Source organism: Tachyglossus aculeatus, chromosome 23 (genome assembly GCF_015852505.1).
Source record: "Tachyglossus aculeatus isolate mTacAcu1 chromosome 23, mTacAcu1.pri, whole genome shotgun sequence".
NCBI classification, from domain to species: Eukaryota; Metazoa; Chordata; class Mammalia; order Monotremata; family Tachyglossidae; genus Tachyglossus; species Tachyglossus aculeatus.
In genome coordinates, this window is record NC_052088.1 from 40976862 (window position 1) to 41000486 (window position 23625).

Here is a 23625-nt window from a genome sequence, read left to right on the forward strand (position 1 = left end):
TTAAAGCTGGGAGCCCCACGTGGGACACGGACTGGGCTCAACCTGATTATCTTGTATCGACTCCTCTGCTTAGAACAGCGCCTGGCATATAGTAGGCGCTTACCAAATACCATAAAAAAAAAAAAAGAAAGAAAATACAAACAGGCTGGGAGCTGGAGGCTGCCCTAAAGCTGGGACCACCGTGGGAGACTTAAGCGGGGGGCCTGGAGTTCCGGGCTATTCTGCCGTTGCAACTTTTGTTTTTGAATTTCAGACGCTTCTAAAAGAGGGGGCAGCGTGGCTCAGCGGTAAGCGCACGGGCTTTGGAGCCAGAGGTCATGGGTTCGAATGCCGCTTCTGCCGCGTCTGCTGTGCGACCTCGGGCTTAACTTCTCTGAGCCTCAGTTACCTCATCTGTAAAATGGGGATTGACTGTGAGCCCCACGTGGGACAACCTGATCGCCTTGTATTCCCATGGTGCTTTGCACATAGTAAGCGCTTAACGAATGCCAATATTAAGCGCTTAGTACAGTGCTCTGCACACAGTAAGCGCTCAATAAATACGATTGATTGATTCTGAGGTAGTTCTGGAGGGGTGGGAGGGCAAAATCCTCACCGTGCCTCCATCTCGCCTGTCTCACCGCCGACCCCCGGCCCACATCCTGGCCTGGAACGCCCTCCCTCCTCAAATCCCAGAAAATGACTCTCCCCTCCTTCAAAGCCCTACTGAAGGCGCACCTCTTCCAGGAGGCCTTCCCAGACTAAGCCCCACCTTTCCTCATCTCCCGCTTGACGGCACTTGAGTACATATCTGTCATTTTATTTATTTGTATTGATGCCTGTCTCGGCCCCTCTAGGCCGTGAGCTCGTTGCGGGCAGGGAATGTCACTGTTTAGTGCTGTCGTGTACTTTCCCAAGCGCTTAGCAGAGCATGCTGCACACGGTAAGCGCTTAATAAATACGACTGAATGAATGAATGAAAACAGCCATCCCCATTTTGTCCCGGCTTAGAGGGTAGGCGGCCTTGAAGTCTCTCTTCCAGTCCCTCCACGGCGGAAATGAAGCAGCGTGGTTTAGTGTCAAGAGCCCAGGCTTGGGAGTCGGAGGGCGTGGGTTCTAATCCCGGCTCCGCCACTTGTCAGCTGTGTGATTTGGGGCAAGTCACTTCACTTCTCTGGCCTTCGGTTACCTCATCCATCAAATGGGGATTTAGACCGTGAGCCCCACGTGGGACAACCTGATCACCAGACTGTGAGCCCACTGTTGGGTAGGGACTGTCTCTATATGTTGCCAACCTGTACTTCCCAAGCGCTTAGTACAGTGCTCTGCACACAGTAAGCGCTCAATAAATACGATTGATGATGATGATGATCTACCCCAGCGCTAAGAACAGTGCTTGGCACAGAGTAAGCTCTTAACAAATACCACCATCATTATTATTATTGCTATAATTACTTATAGAAGGAGAAGCAGCACGGCCTAGTAGTTAGAGCACGGGCTTGGGAGTCGGAAGGACATGGGTTCTAATCTCGGCTCCGCTCCGTGTCGCTGTGTGAACTTGGTCGATTCACTTCACTTCTCTATGCCCCAGTTTCCTCATCTGAAAAATGGGAATTGAGACTGCGCGCCCCAAATGGGACGGGGACTGCGTCCAACCCGATTTAGTTGTATCCACTCCAGTGCTTAGTACAGTGCCTGGCACATAGTAAGCGCTTAACAGATACCATTATCACTATTATTAGTATTACCCCCACGTGGCTTTGACGGCTCCCCTCGGTTAGAGAAGCAGCACGGCCTAGAGGATGGAGCCCGGGCCTGGAAGGTCAGAAGGTCACGGCTTCTAATCCCGGCTCTGCTACATGTCTGTTGCGTGACCTTGGACAAGTCACACACATTATTTATTTATTTATTTATTTTATTTGTACATATTTATTCTATTCATTTTATTTGGTGAATACGTTTGGTTTTGTTCTCTGCCTCCCCCTTCTAGACTGTGAGACCGCTGTTGGGTAGGGACCGTCTCTATATGTTGCTGGCTTGGACTTCCCAAGCGCTTAGTACAGTGCTCTGCACACAGTAAGCGCTCAATAAATACGATTGAATGAATGAATGAAAGTCACTTCACTTCTCAGCGACTTCGTCTGTAAAATAGGGATGGACGCTGAGAGCCTCATGTAGGACAGGGTCAGGATCCAACCTGATTTGCTTGTCAATCAATCAATCAATCGTATTTATTGAGCGCTTACTGTGTGCAGAGCACTGTACTAAGCGCTTGGGAAGTACAAGTTGTCTCCGCCCCAACGCTTATTACAGTGCCTGTCACATAGTAAGTGCTTAACAAATACCATTATTCTTATTATTATCATTATTATTATTATTATTATTACCCCCACGGGAAGCAGCATGGCCTACTGGCTACAGCCCGGGCCTGGGAATCAGGTCACAGCTTCTAATCCTGGCTCCTCCACATGTCTGCCGTGTGACCTTGGACAAGTCACTTCACTCCTCGGGGCCTCAATAACCTCGTCTGTAAAATGGGGATGGACGCTGTGATCCCCATGTGGGACAGGGACTGGATCCAACCCCATTTGCTTGTCTCCGCCCCAGCATTTAGTACAGTGCCTGGCACGTAGTAAGCACTGTGAGCCCACTGTTGGGTAGGGACTGTCTCTATATGTTGCCAACTTGTACTTCCCAAGCGCTTAGTACAGTGCTCTGCACACAGTAAGTGCTCAATAAATACAATTGATTGATTGATTAACAAATAACATTATTATTATTAATAATAATAATAATAATTATTATTATTATTATTATTATTACCCCCACGTGAAGCAGCATGGCCTAAGTGGCTACAGCTCGGGCCTGGGACTCAGAAGGACTGGCTTCGAATCCCAGCTCCGCCACGTGTCTGCTGTGTGACCTTGGACAAGTCATTTCACTTCTAAAACGGGGATGAAAGCTGTGATCCCCACGTGGGACAGGGACTGGATCCAACCCGATTTGTTTGTCTCCACCCCAGCGCTTAGTACAGTGCCTGACACATAGTACGCGCTTAACAAATACCATTATTATTATTATTCCCCCCCACATGAAGCAGTATGGCCTAGTGGCTAGAGCCCGGGCATGGGAGTCACAAGGTCACAGCTTCTAACCCCAGCCCCGCCACGTGTCTGCCGTGTGACCTTGGACAAGTCACTTCACTCCTCTGGGCCTCAGTGACCTCATCTGTAAAATGGGGGTGGAAACTGTGAGCCCCACGTGGGACAGGGACTGGATCCAACTCGATTTTCTTGTATAATAATAATGTTGGTATTTGTCAAGTGCTTACTATGTGGAAAGCACTGTTCTAAGCGCTGGGGGAGGTACGAGGTCATCAGGTTGTCCCACGTGGGGCTCACAGTCTTCATTCATTCATTTATTCAATCGTATTTATTGAGCGCTTACCGTGTACACAGCACTGTACTAAGCACTTGGGAAGTACAAGTTGGCAACATATGGAGACGGTCCCTACCCAACAGCGGGCTCACAGTCTAGAAGGGGGAGACTGACAACAAAACAAAATATATTAACAAAATTAAATAAATAGAACAGGAAACATGTACAGAGGAGCAGCATGGCTCAGTGGAAAAAGCGTGGACTTTGGAGTCGGAGGTCATGGGTTCAAATCCCGGCTCCACCACTTGCCAGCTGTGTGACTTCGGGCGAGTCACTTAACTTCTCTGGGCCTCAGTTCCCTCATCTGTAAAATGGGGATTAAGGCTGTGAGCCCCCCATGGGACAACCTGATCACCTTGTAACTTCCCCAGCGCTTAGAACAGTGCTTTGCACATAGTAAGCACTTAATAAATGCTATCATTATTATTAAAATTAAGATGAGGAAACTGAGGCCCAGAGAAGTGAAGTGACTTGCCCAAAGTCACACAGCTAAGTATATGTTGCCAATTTGTACTTCCAAAGCGCTTAGTACAGTGCTCTGCACACAGTAAGCGCTCAACAAATACGAGTGAATGTATGAATAAATGAAAGTGGCAGAGTTGGGATAATGATAATAATAATGATGGCATTTGTTAAGCACTTACTATGTGCAAAGCACTGCTCTAAGCGCTGGGGAGGTTACAAGGTGATCAGGTTGTCCCAAAGGGGGCTTACAGTCAATCCCCATTTTACAGATGAGGTAACTGAGGCCCAGAGAAGTGAAGTGACTTGCCCAAAGTCACAGAGCTGACAAGTATATGTTGCCAGCTTGTACTTCCCAAGCGCTTAGTACAGTGCTCTGCACACAGTAAGCGCTCAATAAATAAGATTGAATGAATGAATAAATGAAAGTGGTGGAGTCGGAATTAGAACCCACGACCTCTGACTCCCAAGCCCGTGTTTCTTCCACTGAGCCGCGCGGCTTCTCTCCAGCGCTTAGTAAGCACTTAATAAATGCTATCATTATTATTATTAAAATAAAGGTGAGGGAACTGAGGCACAGAGAAGTGAAGTGACTTGCCCGAAGTCACACAGCTGACAAGTATATGTTGCCAACTTGTACTTCCCAAGCGCTTAGTACAGTGCTCTGCACACAGTAAGCGCTCAACAAATACGAGTGAATGTATGAATAAATGAAAGTGGAAGAGTCGGGATAATAATAATAATAATAATGATGGCATTTGTTAAGCGCTTACTATGTGCAAAGCACTGCTCTAAGCGCTGGGGAGGTTACAAGGTGATCAGGTTGTCCCACAGTCAATCCCCATTTTACAGATGAGGCAACTGAGGCCCAGAGAAGTGATGTGACTTGCCCAAAGTCACACAGCTGACAAGTATATGTTGCCAACTTGTACTTCCCAAGCGCTTAGTACAGTGCTCTGCACACAGTAAGCGCTCAATAAATAAGATTGAATGAATGAATAAATGAAAGTGGTGGAGTCGGAATTAGAACCCACGACCTCTGACTCCCAAGCCCGTGTTCCTTCCACTGAGCCGCGCTGCTTCTCTCCAGCGCTTAGTAAGCACTTAATAAATGCTATCACTATTATTATTAAAATAAAGATGAGGGAACTGAGGCCCAGAGAAGTGAAGTGACTTGTCCAAAGTCACACAGCTGACAAGTATATGTTGCCAACTTGTACTTCCCAAGCGCTTAGTACAGTGCTCTGCACACAGTAAGTGCTCAACAAATACGAGTGAATGTATGAATAAGTGAAAGTGGCAGAGTCGGGATAATAATAATAATAATAATAATGATGGCATTTGTTAAGCTCTGTGTGCAAAGCACTGTTCTAAGCGCTGGTGAGGTTACAAGGTGATCAGGTTGTCCCACAGTCAATCCCCATTTTACAGATGAGGTAACTGAGGCCCAGAGAAGTGATGTGACTTGCCCAAAGTCACACAGCTGACAAGTATATGTTGCCAACTTGTACTTCCCAAGCGCTTAGTACAGTGCTCTGCACACAGTAAGCGCTCAACAAATACGATTGAATGAATGAATAAATGAAAGTCTCCCCCTTTTAGACTGTGAGCCCACTGTTGGGTAGGGACTGTCTCTATATGTTGCCAACTTGGACTTCCCAAGCGCTTAGTACAGTGCTCTGCACACAGTAAGCGCTCAATAAATACGATTGATTGAAAGTGGTGGAGTCGGGATTAGAACCCACGACCTCTGACTCCCAAGCCCGTGTTCCTTCCACTGGGCGGCGCTGCCTTCTCCCCAGCGCTTAGTACAGCGCTTAGTACAGTGCCTGGCCTATAGTGAGCGCCTAAGGAAAGTCACGAGGAGAAGGCTGACGACGACGGTTACCTGCGGTTAGGCCTCGATGCCCTGGCGCTTCTGCGCAGGCGCGCCTCGCGCGGACTCTCGTTGCCTGGAAACCAGGGCCGCTTCGGCCCCGCCCTGGAAGAAGTGCGCCTGCGCGGACCCGACAAGCCACGCCCCTCTATGGCCACTCCCCCTTATCGACTCCCATTGTCGATATGGCCACGCCCATATGACGTCATGAAGCCGCCCTGTCACGCCCCCTTATCACTGCCACCTTGCTGTCTGACCACGCCCCGTGACGTAGAGACGTCCGTCTGACCACGCCCCCGTTACGTCATGGCGTCGCTCTGGTCCCGCCCCTTTTAACGTCGGCACTCCCCCTTATGGCCACGCCCCTTATCGTCGCCCCCGCCCTCGCTCTGTCACGCCCCCTATCGGCGTCCCGCCCCCCGTGTGCCTGTTTAATAATAATAATAATAATAATGATGACATTTATTAAGCGCTTATCACGTGCAAAGCACTGTTCTAAGCGCAGGGGAGGTTACAAGGTGATCATTCATTCATTCAATCATATTTATTGAGCACTTACTGCGTGCAAAGCACTGCACTAAGCACTTGGGAAGTACAAGTTGGCAACATATAGAGACGGTCCCTACTCAACACTGGGCTCACAGTATTTATTAATAATAACAATAATAATAATGGCATTTATTATGCACTTACTATGTGCAAAGCACTATTCTAAGCGCAGGGGAGGTTACAAGGTGATCATTCATTCATTCAGTCGCATTTATTGAGCGCTTACTGCGTGCAGTGCACTGCACTGAGCGCTTGGGAAGTCCAAGTTGGCAACATATAGAGACGGTCCCTACCCAACAGCAGGCTCACAGTATTTAATAATAATAATGACATTTATTAAGCGCTTACTATGTGCAAAGCACTGTTCTAAGCGCAGGGGAGGTTACAAGGTGATCATTCATTCATTCAATCGCATTTATTGAGCGCTTACTGCGTGCAGAGCACTGCACTAAGCGCTTGGGAAGTACAAGTTGGCAACATATAGAGACGGTCCCTACCCAACACCGGGCTCACAGTATTTATTATTATTAATAATAATAATAATGACATTTATTAAGCACTTACTATGTGCAAAGCACTATTCTCAGCGCAGGGGAGGTTACAAAGTGATCTATATGTCTCTATATGTTGCCAACTTGTACTTCCCAAGCGCTTAGTACAGTGCTCTGCACACAGTCAGCGCTCAATAAATACGATTGATGATGATGATGAAGGTGATCATTCATTCATTCAGCCGCATTTATTCATTCATTCAGTCAATTGTATTTATTGAGCGCTTACTGTGTGCAGAGCACTGCACTAAGCGCTTGGGAAGTACAAGTTGGCAACATATAGAGACGGTCCCTACCCAACACCGGGCTCACAGTATTTATTAATAATACTAATGATGACATTTATTAAGCACTTACTATGTGCAAAGCACTGTTCTAAGCGCTGGGGAGGTTACAAGGTGATCAGGTTGTCCCACGGGGGGGCTCACAGTCTCAATCCCCATTTTACAGATGAGGTAACTGAGGCACAGAGAAGTTGAGCGCTTACTGTGTGCAGAGCACTGGACTAAGCGCTTGGGATGTATAAGTTAGCAACAGATAAAGACGGTCCCTACCCAACAACGGGCTCACAGTCCCACTGAGCCACGCTGATCCTCTGAGCGCTGGGGTAATAATAACAATAATAATAATAATAATAATAATAATAATAAGAATAATAATAATAATAATAATGGCTCTAGACTGTGAGCCTGCTGTTGGGTAGGGACCATCTCTATATGTTGCCAACTTGTACTTCCCAAGCGCTTAGTACAGTGCTCACAGTCCCACTGAGCCACGCTGATCCCCTGAGCGCTGTGGTAATAATAATAATAATAATAATAATAATAATAATAATAATAATAATAATAATGGCTCTAGACTGTGAGCCCGCTGTTGGGTAGGGACCGTCTCTATATGTTGCCAACTTGTACTTCCCAAGCGCTTAATACAGTGCTCACAGTCCCACTGAGCCACGCTGATCCCCTGAGCACTGGGGTAATAAAATAATAATAATAATAATAATAATAATAATAATAATAATAATAATAATAATAATGGCTCTAGACTGTGAGCCCTATGTTGGGTTTCTATAGGTTGCCAAGTTGTACTTCCCAAGCGCTTAGTACAGTGCTCTGCCCACAGTAAGCGCTCAATAAATACGACTGAATGAATGAATGTTGCCAACTTGTACTTCTCAAGCGCTTAATTACAGTACTCCTCACACAGTAAGCGCTCAATAAATACCATTGAATGAATTGAATGGCATTTGTTAAGCGCCTACTATGTGCAAAGCGCTGTTCTAAGCGCTGGGAGGGCGGGAATACAAGGTGATCAGGTTGTCCCACGTGGGGCTCACAGTCTTCATCCCCTTTTTACACAGCGGCCAAGTGGCGGAGCGGAATTAGAACCCACGACCTCCGACTCCCAAGCCCGATTAAGACTGTGATCCCCACGTGGGACAACCATGATGACCTTGCTTCTGCCCCAGCGCTTAGAACCGTGCTTGGCACATAGTAAGCGCTTCACAAATACCAGGATAATAATAATAATAATAATAATAATGGCATTTATTAAGCGCTTACTATGTGCAAAGCACTGTTCTAAGCGCTGGGGAGGTTACAAGATGATCAGGTTGTCCCATGTGGGGCTCACAGTCTCAATCCCCATTTTACAGATGAGGTAACTGAGGCCCAGAGAAGTGAAGTGACTTGCCCAAAGTCACACAGCTGACAATTGGCAGAGCCGGGGTTTGAACCCATGACCTCTGACTCCAAAGCCCATGCTCTTCTCCACTGAGCCATGCTGCTTCTATGAATGAATGAACAGGATTCATTCATTCATTCAATCGTATTTATTGAGCACTTACTGTGTGCCAAGCACTATACTGAGCGCTTGGGAAATACAAATTGGCGACATATAGAGGCGGTCCCTACCCACCAACGGGCTCACAGTCTAGAAGATTATTATTATTATTATTAGTTTTATTAATGAGAAGCAGCGTTGCTCCGTGGAAAGAGCCCGGGCTTGGGAGTCAAAGGTCGTGGGTTCTAATCCCAACTCCGCCCAAAGCTGTGTGACTTTGGGCAAGTCACTTCACTTCTCTGGGCCTCAGTGACCTCATCTGGAAAATGGGGATGAAGACTGTGAGCCCCACGTGGGACACCCTGATCACCTCGTATTCTCCCGCCCCCCCCAGTGTTTAGAGCAGTGCTTGGCACATAGTAAGCGCTTAACAAATATCAGTGTGGCTCAGTGGAAAGAGTCCGGGCTTGGGAGTCAGAGGTCATGGGTTCCAATCCCGCTCCGCCCCTTGGCAGCTGTGACTTTGGGCAAGTCCCTTCACTTCTCTGGGCCTCAGTTTCCTCATCTGTAAAATGGGGATGGAGACTGTGAGCCCCACGTGAGACAACCTGATCACCTTGGATCCCCCCCAGCGCTTAGAACAGTGCTTGGCACATAGTAAGCGCTTAACAAATACTGTCAGCGTGGCTCAGTGGAAAGAGCCCGGGCTTGGGAGTCAGAGGTCATGGGTTCTAATCCCGCTCCGCCCCTTGGCAGCTGTGTGACTTTGGGCAAGTCACTTCTCTAGGCCTCAGTTCCCTCATCTGTAAAATGGGGATGGAGACTGTGCGCCCCACGTGGGACAACTTGATCACCTTGGATCCCCCCCCAGCTCTTAGAACAGTGCTTGGCACATAGTAAGCGCTTAACAAATACTGTCAGCGTGGCTCAGTGGAAAGAGCCCGGGCTTGGGAGTCAGAGATCATGGGTTCTAATCCCGCTCCGCCCCTTGGCCTCTGTGTGACTTTGGGTAAGTCACTTCACTTCTCTGGGCCTCAGTTCCCTCATCTGTAAAATGGGGATGGAGACTGTGAGCCACCCCATGGGACAACCTGATCACCTTGTAACCTCCCCAGCGCTTAGTACAGTGCTTTGCACATAGTAAGCGCTTAATAAATGCCATTATTATTCTCTAGGCCTCAGTTCCCTCATCTGTAAATCAATCAATCGTATTTATTGAGCGCTTACTGTGTGCAGAACACTGTACTAAGCGCTTGGGAAGTACAAGTTGGCAACAAATAGAGACAGTCCCTACCCAAGTAAAATGGGGATGGAAACTGTGAGCCCCACGTGGGACCACCTTGTAACCTCCCCAGCGCTTAGTACAGTGCTTTGCACATAGTAAGCGCTTAATAAATGCCATTGTTATTATTATTATTATTCTCTAGGCCTCAGTTCCCTCATCTGTAAAATGGGGATGGAGACTGTGAGCCCCACGTGGCGCAACCTGATCACTTTGGATCCCCCCAGCGCTTAGAACAGTGCTTGGCACCTAATAAGCGCTTAACAAATACTGTCATTATCATATGATTGAATGACAGAAGCCGAAGGCCCCGCCCCCTAGCAACGGTCACCAAGGCCGCGAGCCTCCGCTTCCGGAAAGGGGCGCGGCCGGAAATGAGCTCAGCGCCCCCTCCGCCCTCCGATTGGCTCCGCGGCTTCCCGGGCCGCTCTGGCCGGAAGGAGGCCCGGAACTCTACTGCCCGGGCGGACCTGCGCATCGCGGCCGTTGGGCCCGGCCGGGAGCCGTCGGTCTCGCGAGACTTGGAGGCCACGAGGGTGTGGCCTGAGGTGGGAAGCTCCATTCAGGTGCGTTGGCTGAGGTTGGAAAAAAGGGGGATTGGAGCTGCAGGGACCAGCAGCATCATTTCTTCAGTTATTAGGATTATTATGGTACTTGCTAAGCGCTTACTATGGGCCAAGCACTGTTCTAACCGCTGGGGTGGACCCAATCCCTCTCCCACATTGGGCTCACACTTGTAATCCCCATTTTATTATTATTATGGTACTTGTTGAGCCCTTGTTACGTGGATACCAGTTAGGTTGGATCCAATCCCTGTCCCACATTGGGCTCACATTCTTCATCCCCATTTTATTATTATTATGGTACTTGTTATGCGCTTGTTATGTGCCAAGCACTGTTCTACGCACTGGGGTGGATACAAATTAATCAGGTTGGATCCAATCCCTGTCCCACATTGGGCTCACATTCTTAATCCCCATTTTATTATTATTAATTATGGTACTTGTTAAGCCCTTGTTATGTGCCAAGCGCTGGGGTGGATACCAGTTAATCAGGTTGGATCCAACATTGGGCTCACATTCTTAATCCCCATTTTATTATTATGGTACTTGTTAAGCGCTTGTTATGTGCTAAGCACTGTTCTAAGCACTGGGGTGGATACCAGTTAATCAGATTGGATCCAATCCCTGTCCCACATTGGGTTCACATTCTTAATCCCCATTTTATTATTATTATGGTACTTGTTAAGCGCTTGTTATGTGCCAAGCACTGGTCTAAGCACTGGGTGGATACCAGTTAATCAGGTTGGATCCAATCCCTTTTAGACTGTGAGCCCACTGTTGGGTAGGGACTGTCTCTATATGTTGCCAACTTGTACTTCCCAAGCGCTTAGTACAGTGCTCTGCACACAGTAAGCGCTGAATAAATACGATTGATTGATTGATTGATTGGAGTGGATACCAGTTAATCAGGTTGGATCCAATTCCTGTCCCACATTGGGCTCACATTCTTAATCCCCATTTTATTATTATGGTACTTGTTAAGCGCTTGTTATGTGCCAAGCACTGTCCTAAGCGCTGGGGTGGATACCAGTTAATCAGGTTGGATCCAATCCCTGTCCCACATTGGGCTCACATTCTTCATCCCCATTTTATTATTATGGTACTTGTTAAGCACTTGTTATGTGCCAAGCACTGTTCTAAGCACTGGGTGGATACCAGTTAATCAGGTTGGATCCAATCCCTGTCCCACATTGGGCTCACATTCTTCATCCCCATTTTATTATTATTATGGTACTTGTTAAGCGCTTGTTATGTGCCAAGCACTGTTCTAAGCGCTGGGGTGGATACACGTTAGATTGGATCCAATACCTGTCTCACATTGGGCTCACATTCTTAATCCCCATTTTATTATTATTATGGTACTTGTTAAGCACTTGTTATGTGCCAAGCACTGTTCTAAGCGCTGGGGTAGATACAAGTTAATCAGGTTAATAAATGCCATTAATATTATTATTCTTTTAGACTGTGAGCCCACTGTTGGGTAGGGACTGTCTCCATATGTTGCCAACTTGTACTTCCCAAGCGCTTAGCTTAGTACAGTGCTCTGCACACAGTAAGCGCTCAATAAATACGATTGATTGATTAATGATATTATTGAGCGCTCACTAGGTGCAGACACTGCACTAAGCGATTGCCTACCAGGAGCTCATTATCTGGTGCCGTTGGGCAGACCGAAACCAGAATAAAGAGTACACATAATAATAATGATGGTATTTGTAAGCACTTACTATGTGCCAAGCACCGTTCCAAGCGCTGAAGCACCGTTCAAGTGTGTAGGCTGTAAGCTCTTTGTGGGCAGGGAACGTGTCTCCCAACTCTTGTATTGTACTCTTTCAGGTGTTTAGTATAGTGCTGTGTACACACTAAGTGCTCACTAAATACCAGCGATGGGTGACTCGGGGAAATGAAGGTTCGGTCGGGGAAGGCATCTTGGAGGAGATGGGACTTTAGAGGGGGCTTTGAAGATGGGGAAGAGGGGTGGACTCCCAGATACGAAGCGGGAGGGAGTCCCAAGCCGGAAGGAAAAGGTGGACGAGGGGTCGGTGACGAGGTGCATAGGGTAGATAGAGTCGGGAGGTGAGAAAAATAGTCACGGAGCGCTTCCCGGGGGAGGATTACCTGACCCGTCCAGGGTTGAGAGAAATGAGGGTGAGTAGCAGCTGAGCTGAGTGACCTAAGCGTCGCCTGGATCTCGGAACCGTTTCCTTTCCATCCTCTGCTTTGGTCTCAAGCAGGTGTTCTCATGGCGGAAGGTCACGGCCTGATGTCGGTGGATTACGAGATTTCCGGGAAGGTGCAAGGTGTGTTTTTCCGTAAATACACGCAGGTACGTTTGTGCTTCAGGAGCTACCGGCTGGCAGATTTACGCCGCAGGAATGGGGAATACTTATTGAGGCACGTGGAGAGGTTTTATTAGGGATGAGGCTATGGGGAATATTTACAGTACACCGGGGAACTTGGCAGCGGCATTTTAAAGGATGATTCCCCAAATCTATCATTTCCATTTTCCTAGGGTTTCTTTCTCTTTGGATCAAAGCTTTGTGCCCTGTCCTATTTCTCACTGTGGCATATGGGCATCTGAATGCGTACACACACTTTGGATCAAAGCTTTGTGCCCTTTGTCCTATTTCTCACTGTGGCATATGGGCATCCGAATGCGTACACACACTTTGGATCAAAGCTTTGTGCCCTTTGTCCTATTTCTCACTGTGGCAACTGGGCATCTGAATGCGTACACACACACACAAGAAATCTTCTAGACTGTAAGCCCGGTGCGGGCAGGGATTGTCTCTATTGCTGAATTGTACTTTCCAAGCGCTTAGTACAGTGCTCTGCACATAGTAAGCACTCAATAAATACGACTGACTGAATGCACATCTCTTTCCTTCTCAAAACCCTCCCTTGGCTTCCTGCGTCCCTAGTACGGTGCTCTGCACATAGTAGGCACTCAATAAATACGACTGACTGAATGAACATCTCTTCTCAAAACCCTCCCTTGGCTTCCTGCGTCCCCCTGCTCCAAACTGAGGCGTGGGGAAGTGAAATGACTTGCCCAAGGTCACACAGCTGGGATTAGAACCCAGGTCTTTGCAACTTCCAGGCCCGGGTTCTATCCACGAGGCCATGCTGCTTCTCGGCTTTTATAATTCCGCCGAGCGGAGGGTCATCTTTATCCTGCTTCCTTCTTTACTACGAGATGTACTTCCCAAGCGCTTAGTACAGGGCTCTGCACACAGTAAGCGCTCAATAAATACAATTGATTGATTGATAGTAGGTTTGAGGGGAGGGATGGCGGGCATTAAGATGATGGAGCCGCGATCGCCAAGCGCCTGATGTCTGCGTTGTAAAAACCCGGCTCTGCTTCACTGTGCACTTCACCCTCTGGTCCTTCCGGTAGCCAGGGAGTTTGTTGGTGGAAAACCCCAGGACAAAGTGAGTTTGGAGGGAAGGGGGAAGGAAATGGATTCCAAGGACCAAATAAATCTCCCATCTTCCTTCATTTGGGTTCCAAAGGACTGTTCCGGCCTTGGCAGTTAAGCTCCGGGGCGGGCGGGGGATTCCGGGCTAAAACGCCAACCTACCTCCGGCAGATTTCAGCCGGTGGCTTTTTCTTTTTTTCCCGCGCAGGCCGAAGGAAAGAAGCTGGGGCTGGTGGGCTGGGTCCAGAACACCGCCCAGGGGACGGTGCGGGGTCAAATGCAGGGCCCCCCTGCCCAGGTGCGGGACCTGCAGGAATGGCTCCGCACCAAAGGCAGCCCCAAATCCCACATTGAGAAAGCGCACTTCTTCAACGAGAGGAGCCTCGCACAGCTCGATTACTCCGACTTCCAAATCAGGAAATGATCGGGGCGTCGAGAGCAGGATTCGGGCGGGCACGTCTTCCTCGGACAACTCATTCACCTCGTTTCTTTGTGGGTTTTTCTTTAAAGAGTAATGGCAGAGAGAAGCAGTTGATGGACAGAATGGGCATTCTTCCTATTTATCTTATTTGTTATTTTTGGAGATCATTTTTTATGTTACTTAGGTCAATGGGAAACCCTGAAATGATGTATGGGCCGTGCATGACGGCAGGTTTGCACTTTGAGAGCTAAGCTGTCTTTTAAAAGATAGTGGAATACTCTGTGTTTTGTCTAGCAGTTTGCATTCCATTTACACCCCTATTTGTAAAATGTTTAACTCTTAGGTTTACTTCTGCTCTTCCTTGGAAAGATTTGAATTATTCATTCAACAGGGCCAGGAAGAACGATTTGAACGTATAATTTAAAATCTACTGTAATTACGTCATCTTTAGAGAGAATCTGAGTGCTCAGGGAATTGGGCTTTATTGTAAATGATTTCAATAAATGTTTGTTGATGACAGTTTCCATGATGATTTCAATGGTAATTGTAGTCGCCTTATCTATTGAGCACCCAATGGGTGCAAGGCACTGTAATAGTAATGATGGCATTTATTAAGCGCTTACTGTGTGCAAAGCACTATTTTAAGCCCTGGGGAAGTTACAAGGCGATCAGGTTGACCCAGCGGGGGCTCACAATCTTAATCCCCATTTTAAAGATGTTGGGTAGGGATCGTCTCTATATGTTGCCAATTTTACTTCCCAAGCGCTTAGTACAGTGCTCTGCACACAGTAAGTGCTCAATAAATACGGTTGAATGAATGAAAGGTAACTGAGGCACAGAGAAGTTAAGTGACTTGCCCAAAGTCATACAGCCGACAAGTGGCAGAGCAGGGATTTGAACCCATGACCTCTGACTCCAGAGCCTGTGCTCTTTCCACTGAGCCATGCTGCTTCACTGTACTAAACACTTGGGGAAAATGCCAGGCAGAGAACAGACATACCCTCTGCCCACAAGGCGCTTGCATGCTCATGGGAAAGACAGACAAAATATTTACTCCTCGAGTGGTCAAAAAAAGTCATCGATTATATGTTGCCAACTTGTACTTCCCAAGCGCTTAGTACAGCGCTCTGCACACAGTAAGCGCTCAATAAATACGATCGATTGAATGATAGAGGAGGATTTGGACATTTGGGGCAGTGGGACTTATCGAGCACCTGCTGTATGCAGAGCGCTGTACTGAGGGCTCGGGAAAGTGCAATGCAATAGAGTTGGAGGATACGATTCCCGCCCACAAGGAATTTATAGTGTGGAGGGGGTAGGCAGGCAGGAGAAAAGGCGGCAGAAAAGCGGAAAGATATGTACATAACTGCTGTGAATATCTAGTGTTTCAGGGGTACAGATCTGAGTAGATAGGTAGCAGATAGTAGTTGCGAGAACTTAGTCAAGGAAGGCCTCTCCGAGGAGATAAGATTATAGGAGGGCTTCGAAGGTCGGGGACAATATTGCGCTATCGGATATTGAGGGCGGGCGCGGGGATTCTGGGCAGGGGGCCGGCGGCAAGATGGAGATACAGAGAGTTGGTTGGCGTTAGGAGGAGTGAAATGTGTGGGCCTGGATGTGGGGAAAAGCGGCTTGCAGAGGAGGTGGAAGTTTGGAAAGGGCTTGAAGTTGGGGAGGGCTACAGTCTGAGAGAATTGGGCGAGCAGGGAGTTCCAGAAACACGAGCAGTGGGATGGAGAGGCCGGACAATCTACAGCAGCGCGCAGATTAAGTGAAGAAGCCGGGGCCTAGCAGGGGAAGAGAGCAGAGATGCCGAGCAAAGTCTCTGCACGCCACGGAAGGCTCAATCACTCGTATTTGTTACGCACTTACTGTGTGCAGAGACTCCACTACAAGCTTGGGAGAGGATAATATAACAGCTGGTAGACGCGTTCCCTGCCTACATTTTAGAGGGGGAGATACATTAATATAAATAAATTACGGGTATGTACCCAAATGCTGGGGGCCGGGCGATGGGGCGAGTAAAGGGTGAGGCAGAAGGGAAAGGGAGGAGGGGAAATTAGGGCTTAATTAGGGGAGGCCTCTTGGAGGAGATGGGATTTTAATAAAGCTCGGAAAGTGGGGAGAGCGATGATCTTTCAGATATGAAGCAGCGCGGCGTAACGGAAAAAGCACAGACCTAGGATTCAGAGCAGCACCTCGGTTCTAATCCCGACTCTGATAATAATAATAATAATAATAATAATGGCATTTATTAAGCGCTTACTATGTGCCAAGCACTGTTCCAAGCGCTGGGGAGGTTACAAGGTGATCAGGTAGTCTCACGGGGGGCTCACAGTCCCCATTTTACAGATGAGGGAACTGAGGCCCAGAGAAGTGAAGTGACTTGCCCCAAGTCACACAGCTGACAATTGGCGGAGCCGGGATTTGAACCCATGACCTCTTGACTCCAAAGCCCTGGCTATTTCCACTGAGCCACGCTGCTTCTCTTGTTACGTGACCTTGGGCAAGTCAGTTATCGTCTCTGCGCCTCAGTTCCCTCATCTATAAAATGAGAATTCAAAACTTATTCTCCCCCCACCACCCCGCCTTAGACTGTGAGCCCCACATGGGGCCCAATTATCTTGTAATAATGATAATGATGGTATTTGTTAAGCGCTTACTATGTGCCAAGCACTGTTCTAAGCGCTGGGGGAGATACAAGGTCATCAGATTGTCCCATGTGGGGCTCATAGTCTTTAATCCCCATTTTACAGATGAGGTAACTGTGGCACAGAGAAGTTAAATCTCTGCCTTCAGTACAGTGCTTGGCACATAATAAGCACTTAACAAATACCATTATTAGTTCCAGGCCAGAGTCAGGACATGGGTAAGGGGAAAGCGGCAAGACAGATGAAATCGAGTGTATCCTGTTCCTTTTTTTATGGTATTTGTAAGGCGCTTACTATGCATCAAACACTGTTCTAAATCCTGGGGTAGGTACAGCTTAATTACGTTGGTCCCTGCCCCACATGGGGCACACGGTCTAAGAAGGCCCAGAGAAGTTAAGTGACTTGCCCAAGGTCACACAGCAAGCAACTGGCAGAGCTGGAATCAGAACCAAGGTCCTCGGACTTCCAAGTTGTGCTCTTTCCACCAGGCAACACTGCTTCTCTTCAGGAGGCCGGTGTTAGAGGAGCCAAGTAAATATCCAGGGCTGTAGTTGGAAATCAGCAAGGTAAGATAGGAGGGGGCGAGGTGATTGAGGGCTTTTAAGTCAACGGTAAGGAGTTCCTGATGAATGCATACCTCTGGAGGTCCTTGAGGAGTGGGGAAACATGACCTGAATGACGTTTTTTCTTTTAGAAAAATGATCCAGGCAGCAGAGTAAAGTATAGATTGGAATGGGGAGAGACAGAATGCAGGGAGGTCAGCGAGGAGGTTGATGAAAAGTGGTTGGATCAACATGGTAGCAATTCGGATGGAGAAGAAAAGGCGGATTTTAGAGATACAACGATGAAACTGACAAGATTTGGTGACACCCTGAATATGTGGGTTGAATGAGAGACGAGTTGAGGACTCTCCTCTCTACCCAGTCTTGATGATCAGATTACTGCTCTCAACTCTACCCTTTCTACTCAGCTAGACTCGCTCGCTCCCCTTTCCCTTCGCCGCTCTCGCACCACTAACCCACAGCCCTGGATCACTGCCACTGTCCGCCTCCTTCGCTCTTATGCTCGAGCTGCTGAACGCTGCTGGCGAAAGTCTAAACACCATGCCAACCTCGTTCACTTCAAGTTTATCCTTTCCTGCCTTAACTCAGCCCTCTCTTCTGCCAGACAAAACTATTTCTCCTCCCTTATTGACACCCATGCCCATCACCCCCGCCAGCTCTTCCGTACATTCAACTCCCTTCTCAGGCCCCCGGTTCCTCCCCCTCCTCCTTCCCTCACCCCCAACGATCTGGCCTCCTACTTCATTAACAAAATTAAATCCATCAGGTCCGACCTCCCCAAAGTCTCTTCCCCCCTTTCTCCAACCCCCCGGCTCTCAACACTCTCTGCTACTCTCCCATCCTTCCCAGCGGTATCCTCAGAGGAACTCTCCTCCCTCCTCTCAAGTGCTACTCCGGCCACCTGTGCTTCTGACCCCATTCCCTCTCATCTTATGAAATCTCTCGCTCCATCCCTTCTCCCCTCCTTAACTTCCATCTTCAACCGCTCACTCTCCACTGGTTCCTTCCCCTCTGCCTTCAAACATGCCCATGTCTCTCCCATCCTAAAAAAACCCTCTCTTGACCCCACCTCACCTTCTAGTTATCGTCCCATATCCCTCCTACCATTCCTTTCCAAACTCCTTGAACGAGTTGTCTACACGCGCTGCCTAGAATTCCTCAACAACTCTCTCCTCGACCCCCTCCAGTCTGGCTTCCGTCCCCTTCATTCCACGGAAACTGCGCTCTCAAAGGTCACCAATGACCTCCTGCTTGCCAAATCCAACGGCTCATACTCTGTCCTAATCCTCCTCGACCTCTCAGCTGCCTTTGACACTGTGGACCACCCCCTTCTCCTCAACACGTTATCTGACCTTGGCTTCACAGACTCCGTCCTCTCCTGGTTCTCCTCTTATCTCTCCGGTCGTTCTTTCTCAGTCTCTTTTGCAGGCTCCTCCTCCCCCTCCCATCCTCTTACTGTGGGGGTTCCCCAAGGTTCAGTGCTTGGTCCCCTTCTGTTCTCAATATACACTCACTCCCTTGGTGACCTCATTCGCTCCCACAGCTTCAACTATCATCTCTACGCTGATGACACCCAGATCTCCATCTCTGCCCCTGCTCTCTCCCCCTCCCTCCAGGCTCGCATCTCCTCCTGCCTTCAGGACATCTCCATCTGGATGTCCGCCCGCCACCTAAAGCTCAACATGTCGAAGACTGAGCTCCTTGTCTTCCCTCCCAAACCTTGTCCTCTCCCTGACTTTCCCATCTCTGTTGACGGCACTACCATCCTTCCCGTCTCACAAGCCCACAACCTTGGTGTCATCCTCGACTCCGCTCTCTCATTCACCCCTCACATCCAAGCCGTCACCAAAACCTGCTGGTCTCAGCTCCGCAACATTGCCAAGATCCGCCCTTTCCTCTCCATCCAAACTGCTACCCTGCTCATTCAAGCTCTCATCCTATCCCGTCTGGACTACTGCACTAGCCTTCTCTCTGATCTCCCATCCTCGTGTCTCTCTCCACTTCAATCCATACTTCATGCTGCTGCCCAGATTATCTTTGTCCAGAAACGCTCTGGACATATTACTCCCCTCCTCAAAAACCTCCAATGGCTACCGATCAATCTGCGCATCAAGCAGAAACTCCTCACCCTGGGCTTCAAGGCTGTCCATCACCTCGCCCCCTCCTACCTCACCTCCCTTCTCTCCTTCTACTGCCCAGCCCGCACCCTCCGCTCCTCCACCACTAATCTCCTCACTGTACCTCGCTCTCGCCTGTCCCGCCATCGACCCCCGGCCCACGTCATCCCCCGGGCCTGGAATGCCCTCCCTCTGCCCATCCGCCAAGCTAGCTCTCTTCCTCCCTTCAAGGCCCTGCTGAGAGCTCACCTCCTCCAGGAGGCCTTCCCAGACTGAGACCCTTCTTTCCTCTCCCCCTCGTCCCCCTCTCCATCCTCCCGTCTTACCTCCTTCCCTTCCCCACAGCACCTGTATATATGTATATATGGTTGTACATATTTATTACTCTATTTATCTATTTATTTATTTATTTTACTTGTACATTTCTATCCTACTTATTTTATTTTGTTGGTATGTTTGGTTCTGTTCTCTGTCTCCCCCTTTTAGACTGTGAGCCCACTGTTGGGTAGGGACTGTCTCTATGTGATGCCAATTTGTACTTCCCAAGCGCTTAGTACAGTGCTCTGCACATAGTAAGCGCTCAATAAATACGATTGATTGATTGATTGATTGATTGACAATGCCAGGGTTAAAGGGCTGGGGACACAGGATGGCCTAAGGCGACGGGAAAGTTAAGGGTTTGGGTGAGAAGATCAAGCATTCCGTTTTGAACATGTTAAGTCTGAGGTGTCGGTGGGACATCCAGGTGGAGATATCCCGAAGGGCGTCGGAGACGAGAGACCGAGGAGGAGAGAAGTCAGGGCTGGAGATGTAGATTTAGATTTAAGACTGTGAGCCCACTGTTGGGTAGGTACTGTCTATATATTGCCAACTTGTACTTCCCAAGCACTTAGTACAGTGCTCTGCACACAGTAAGCGCTCAACAAATACGATTGATTGATTGATTGATTGAGAATTATCCACATACATCTCCAGGGAATGGGTGTGGACATGGAGACTAGAAGGGGACCCAGAACTGAGCCTCGAGGGACCCCCACAGTTAGAGGGTGGGAGGCAGAGGAGAGGCCCGCGAAAGAGACGGCCAGAGAGACGGGAGGACCGGGAGACGACAGGGTCGGTGATGCCAAGGTTGGATAGCGATTCCAGGAGAAGGGGGTGGGCCACAGTGTCAAAGGCAGATGAGAGGTCGAGGACGATCATCATCATCATCATCAATCGTATTTATTGAGCGCTTACTATGTGCAGAGCACTGTACTAAGCGCTTGGGAAGTACAAATTGGCAACATATAGAGACAGTCCCTACCCAACAGTGGGCTCACAGTCTAAAAAGGGGGAGACAGAGAACAAAACCAAACATACTAACAAAATAAAATAAATAGAATAGATATGCACAAGTAAAATAAATAAATAAATAAATAGAGTAATAAATATGTACAAACACATATACATATATACAGGTGCTGTGGGGAAGGGAAGGAGATAAGATGGGGGGATGGAGAGGGGGTCGACTGCGGGACAGGCGAGAACGAGGCACGGTGAGGAGATTAGCGGCAGAGGAGCGGAGGGTGCGGGCTGAGCTGGAGAAGGAGAGAAGGGACGTGAGGTAGGAGGAGTAGAGGCCGTCGGATTTAGCAAGAAAGGAGATCATCGGTGAGCTCTGGGAGGGCAGTTTCCCCTGGGGTGAAGGGGGTACAAGCCAGATTGGAAGGGATCAAGAAGAGAATCGAAGGAGAAGAGTTGAAGGCAGTTGGTGTGGACAGCTCATTCAAGGAGTTTGGAGAGGAATGTTAGGAGGGAGACACGGTTCTAGGAGGGTTATATTAGGATACCCCTTAAGCACTCTGATAGTCACCCAAGCCAACAGCATGTATGTAAATATCATTATATTCAACTAATTCCCTCTAAAACTTCTCTGTGCCTCAGTTCCCTCATCTGTAAAATGGAGATTAAGACTGTGAGCCCCACGTGGGACAGAGACTATTCATTCATTCATTCAATCGTATTTATTGAGTGCTGTGTGCAGAGCACTGTACTAAGCGCTTGGGAAGGACAAGTCAGCAACATATAGAGATGGTCCCTACCCAACAACGGGCTGACAGTCTAGAAGGGGGAGACAGACAACAAAACAAACATGTAGATATAATATGCTTCCTAAAATGTCGTCCAACGGTAATATGCTTCCTAAAACGTCGTCGATGCTTCATATTCAAAATTTCGGCATAGACCGCTTAGATCTTAACGAATGTAACTATGTCCAACCAGATTATCTTGTATCTATTCCAGTGCTTAGAACAGTGCCTGGCACATAGTAAGCACTTAACGAATAGCACTCATTATTATTACTGATAATAATAATCATCACAATAATGATAACTTTAAATGCCCGCCCCCCCGGTGGACTGTAAGCTCTTTGTGGGCAAGGATCACATCTACCAACTCTGTGTATTGTGTTTTCCCAAGCACTTAGTACAGTGCTCTGCACTCGATAATAACAGTGGTATTTGTTAGGCACTTACTTTGTGCCAGGCACCGTTCTAAGCGCCGGGGTGGATACAGGCAAATTGGGTTGGACACAGTCCCTGTTCCACATGGGGTTCACAGTCTTAATCCCCATTTTACAGATGTGGTAAATTAGGCCCAGAGAAGTGAAGTGACTTACCCAAGGCCACACGGCAGACAAGTGGCAGAACCCAGATCCTTCTGCTTCCCGGGCCCATGCTCTCTTCACTAGGCCATGCTGCTTCCTGCTGAGGGGCTGATAAAGAATAAGCAAATGAAAGTCTTGAGTTTCTCCGATTGCTAGCGGTTGATCCCTGGGATTTTGAGACCCATTTTCATTGTCAAAAGAGAACCCAGCCAATTGGAAATATAGAAGAAGCAGTCAATGGCCAGTAGGGTGGACGGGGCTACCAATTTTTAGGGACTGCTGATCTAGGAAAAATCTTAGGGAATATATCCCTAAGACGCAGGTTCCTTAGAACTTGGTTTGAAGGAGGAGTTTCAAGAGTGAAATTATTGTATCCGAAAGGAGTTCGATGCCTTAAACCTGACCTAAGGAAGACCTCCGGCTGCCAAAATTCCTACTGGGCAAGGGAGGAGGAGGAGGAGGAGGAGGAAGAGGGGAAGGAGGGAGAATGAGGGGGAGGGAGAAAAGGCATTCACAGGGCCAGGTTCAGTGGAGTGAGGTAATAATTGCCTTAGGATGTGGTCTCAGGGATTTTGGGGGGGCTTTTGGGAATGGAAGTGGGTGGGGAGGGTCCCTGGGATCCCCCCACCTCCCCCCCAAGGTTTGGGTTCTTTTTGTAGGGGGGAGGGGAGTTGTGGTATTTGTTAAGTGCTCACTATGTGCCAGGCACTGTACTAAGCGCTGAGGCCGAGCCAAGCTAGTCGGGTTGGACACAGTCCACGTCCCACATGGGGTTCACAGTCTTTAATCCCCATTTTACCGATGAGGGAACTGAGGCCCAGAGCAGCGAAGTGACTTACCCAAGGTCACCCAACAGACAAGTAGTTGAGGGTTCTAATAATTTTTTATTATTAAAAATTACTAAAAAAAGTTTTTTTTCTCTGTCTCCCCCTTTTAGACTGTGAGCCCAATGTTGGGTAGGGACTGTCTCTATATGTTGCCAATTTGTACTTCCCAAGCGCTTAGTACAGTGCTCTGCACATAGTAAGCGCTCAATAAATATGATTAATTGATTGATTGATTGATTAATAAAGGATCCGCCACTTGTCGGCTCTGTGACCTTGGGCATGTCACGTCACTTCTCTGGGCTTCAGTTCCCTCATCTGTTAAATGGGGATTAAGACTGTGAGCCCCACGTGGGACAACCTGATGACCTCGTATCTACCCCGGCGCTTAGAACAGAGCTTGGCGCATAGTAAGCACTTAACAAATAACATAATTATTAATATTATACAGAGCAGAGCAGGTATAATGAAGAGCAGAATTGGAGGGCTAGCAAATCGTCC

The 23625-nt window shown here is 48.2% G+C and overlaps 1 protein-coding gene and 1 long non-coding RNA gene across 5 annotated transcripts in view; one reads left to right on the forward strand and one right to left on the reverse strand.

The window, feature by feature from the left end:
* LOC119944726 overlaps positions 1-5831 on the reverse strand; it is a 35456-nt gene extending 29625 nt beyond the window's left edge. For both annotated transcript variants that reach the window (XR_005455941.1, XR_005455940.1), the window contains exon 1: positions 5768-5831. This is a non-coding gene — a long non-coding RNA (uncharacterized LOC119944726). The remainder of the gene's footprint in view (positions 1-5767) is intronic.
* Positions 5832-10399: 4568 nt separating this feature from the next.
* On the forward strand, positions 10400-14846 carry ACYP1 (acylphosphatase 1). 3 transcript variants are annotated; one of them, XM_038765771.1, is made up of 3 exons: positions 10400-10485; positions 12717-12808; positions 14110-14846. In XM_038765771.1, the coding sequence occupies exons 2-3, from the start codon at positions 12725-12727 to the stop codon at positions 14323-14325; spliced, it is 300 nt and encodes a 99-aa protein (XP_038621699.1). In that variant the 5' UTR covers positions 10400-10485; positions 12717-12724; the 3' UTR covers positions 14326-14846. The 3 variants fall into 3 exon arrangements, with proteins under 3 accessions (XP_038621699.1, XP_038621700.1, XP_038621701.1); XM_038765772.1 differs by lacking the exon at positions 10400-10485 and adding an exon at positions 10506-10569; XM_038765773.1 differs by lacking the exon at positions 10400-10485 and adding an exon at positions 10532-10569 and having other exon boundaries at positions 12714-12808.
* The last annotated feature ends 8779 nt before the right edge of the window (positions 14847-23625 follow it).

Coding starts and splice junctions, on each gene's coding strand:
- ACYP1 (XM_038765771.1), top strand. CDS start 12,725: ATGGCGGAAGGTCACGGCCTGATGTCGGTGGATTACGAGATTTCCGGG. Junction 12,809..14,109: donor TTTTCCGTAAATACACGCAG/GTACGTTTGTGC, acceptor TTTCCCGCGCAG/GCCGAAGGAAAGAAGCTGGG.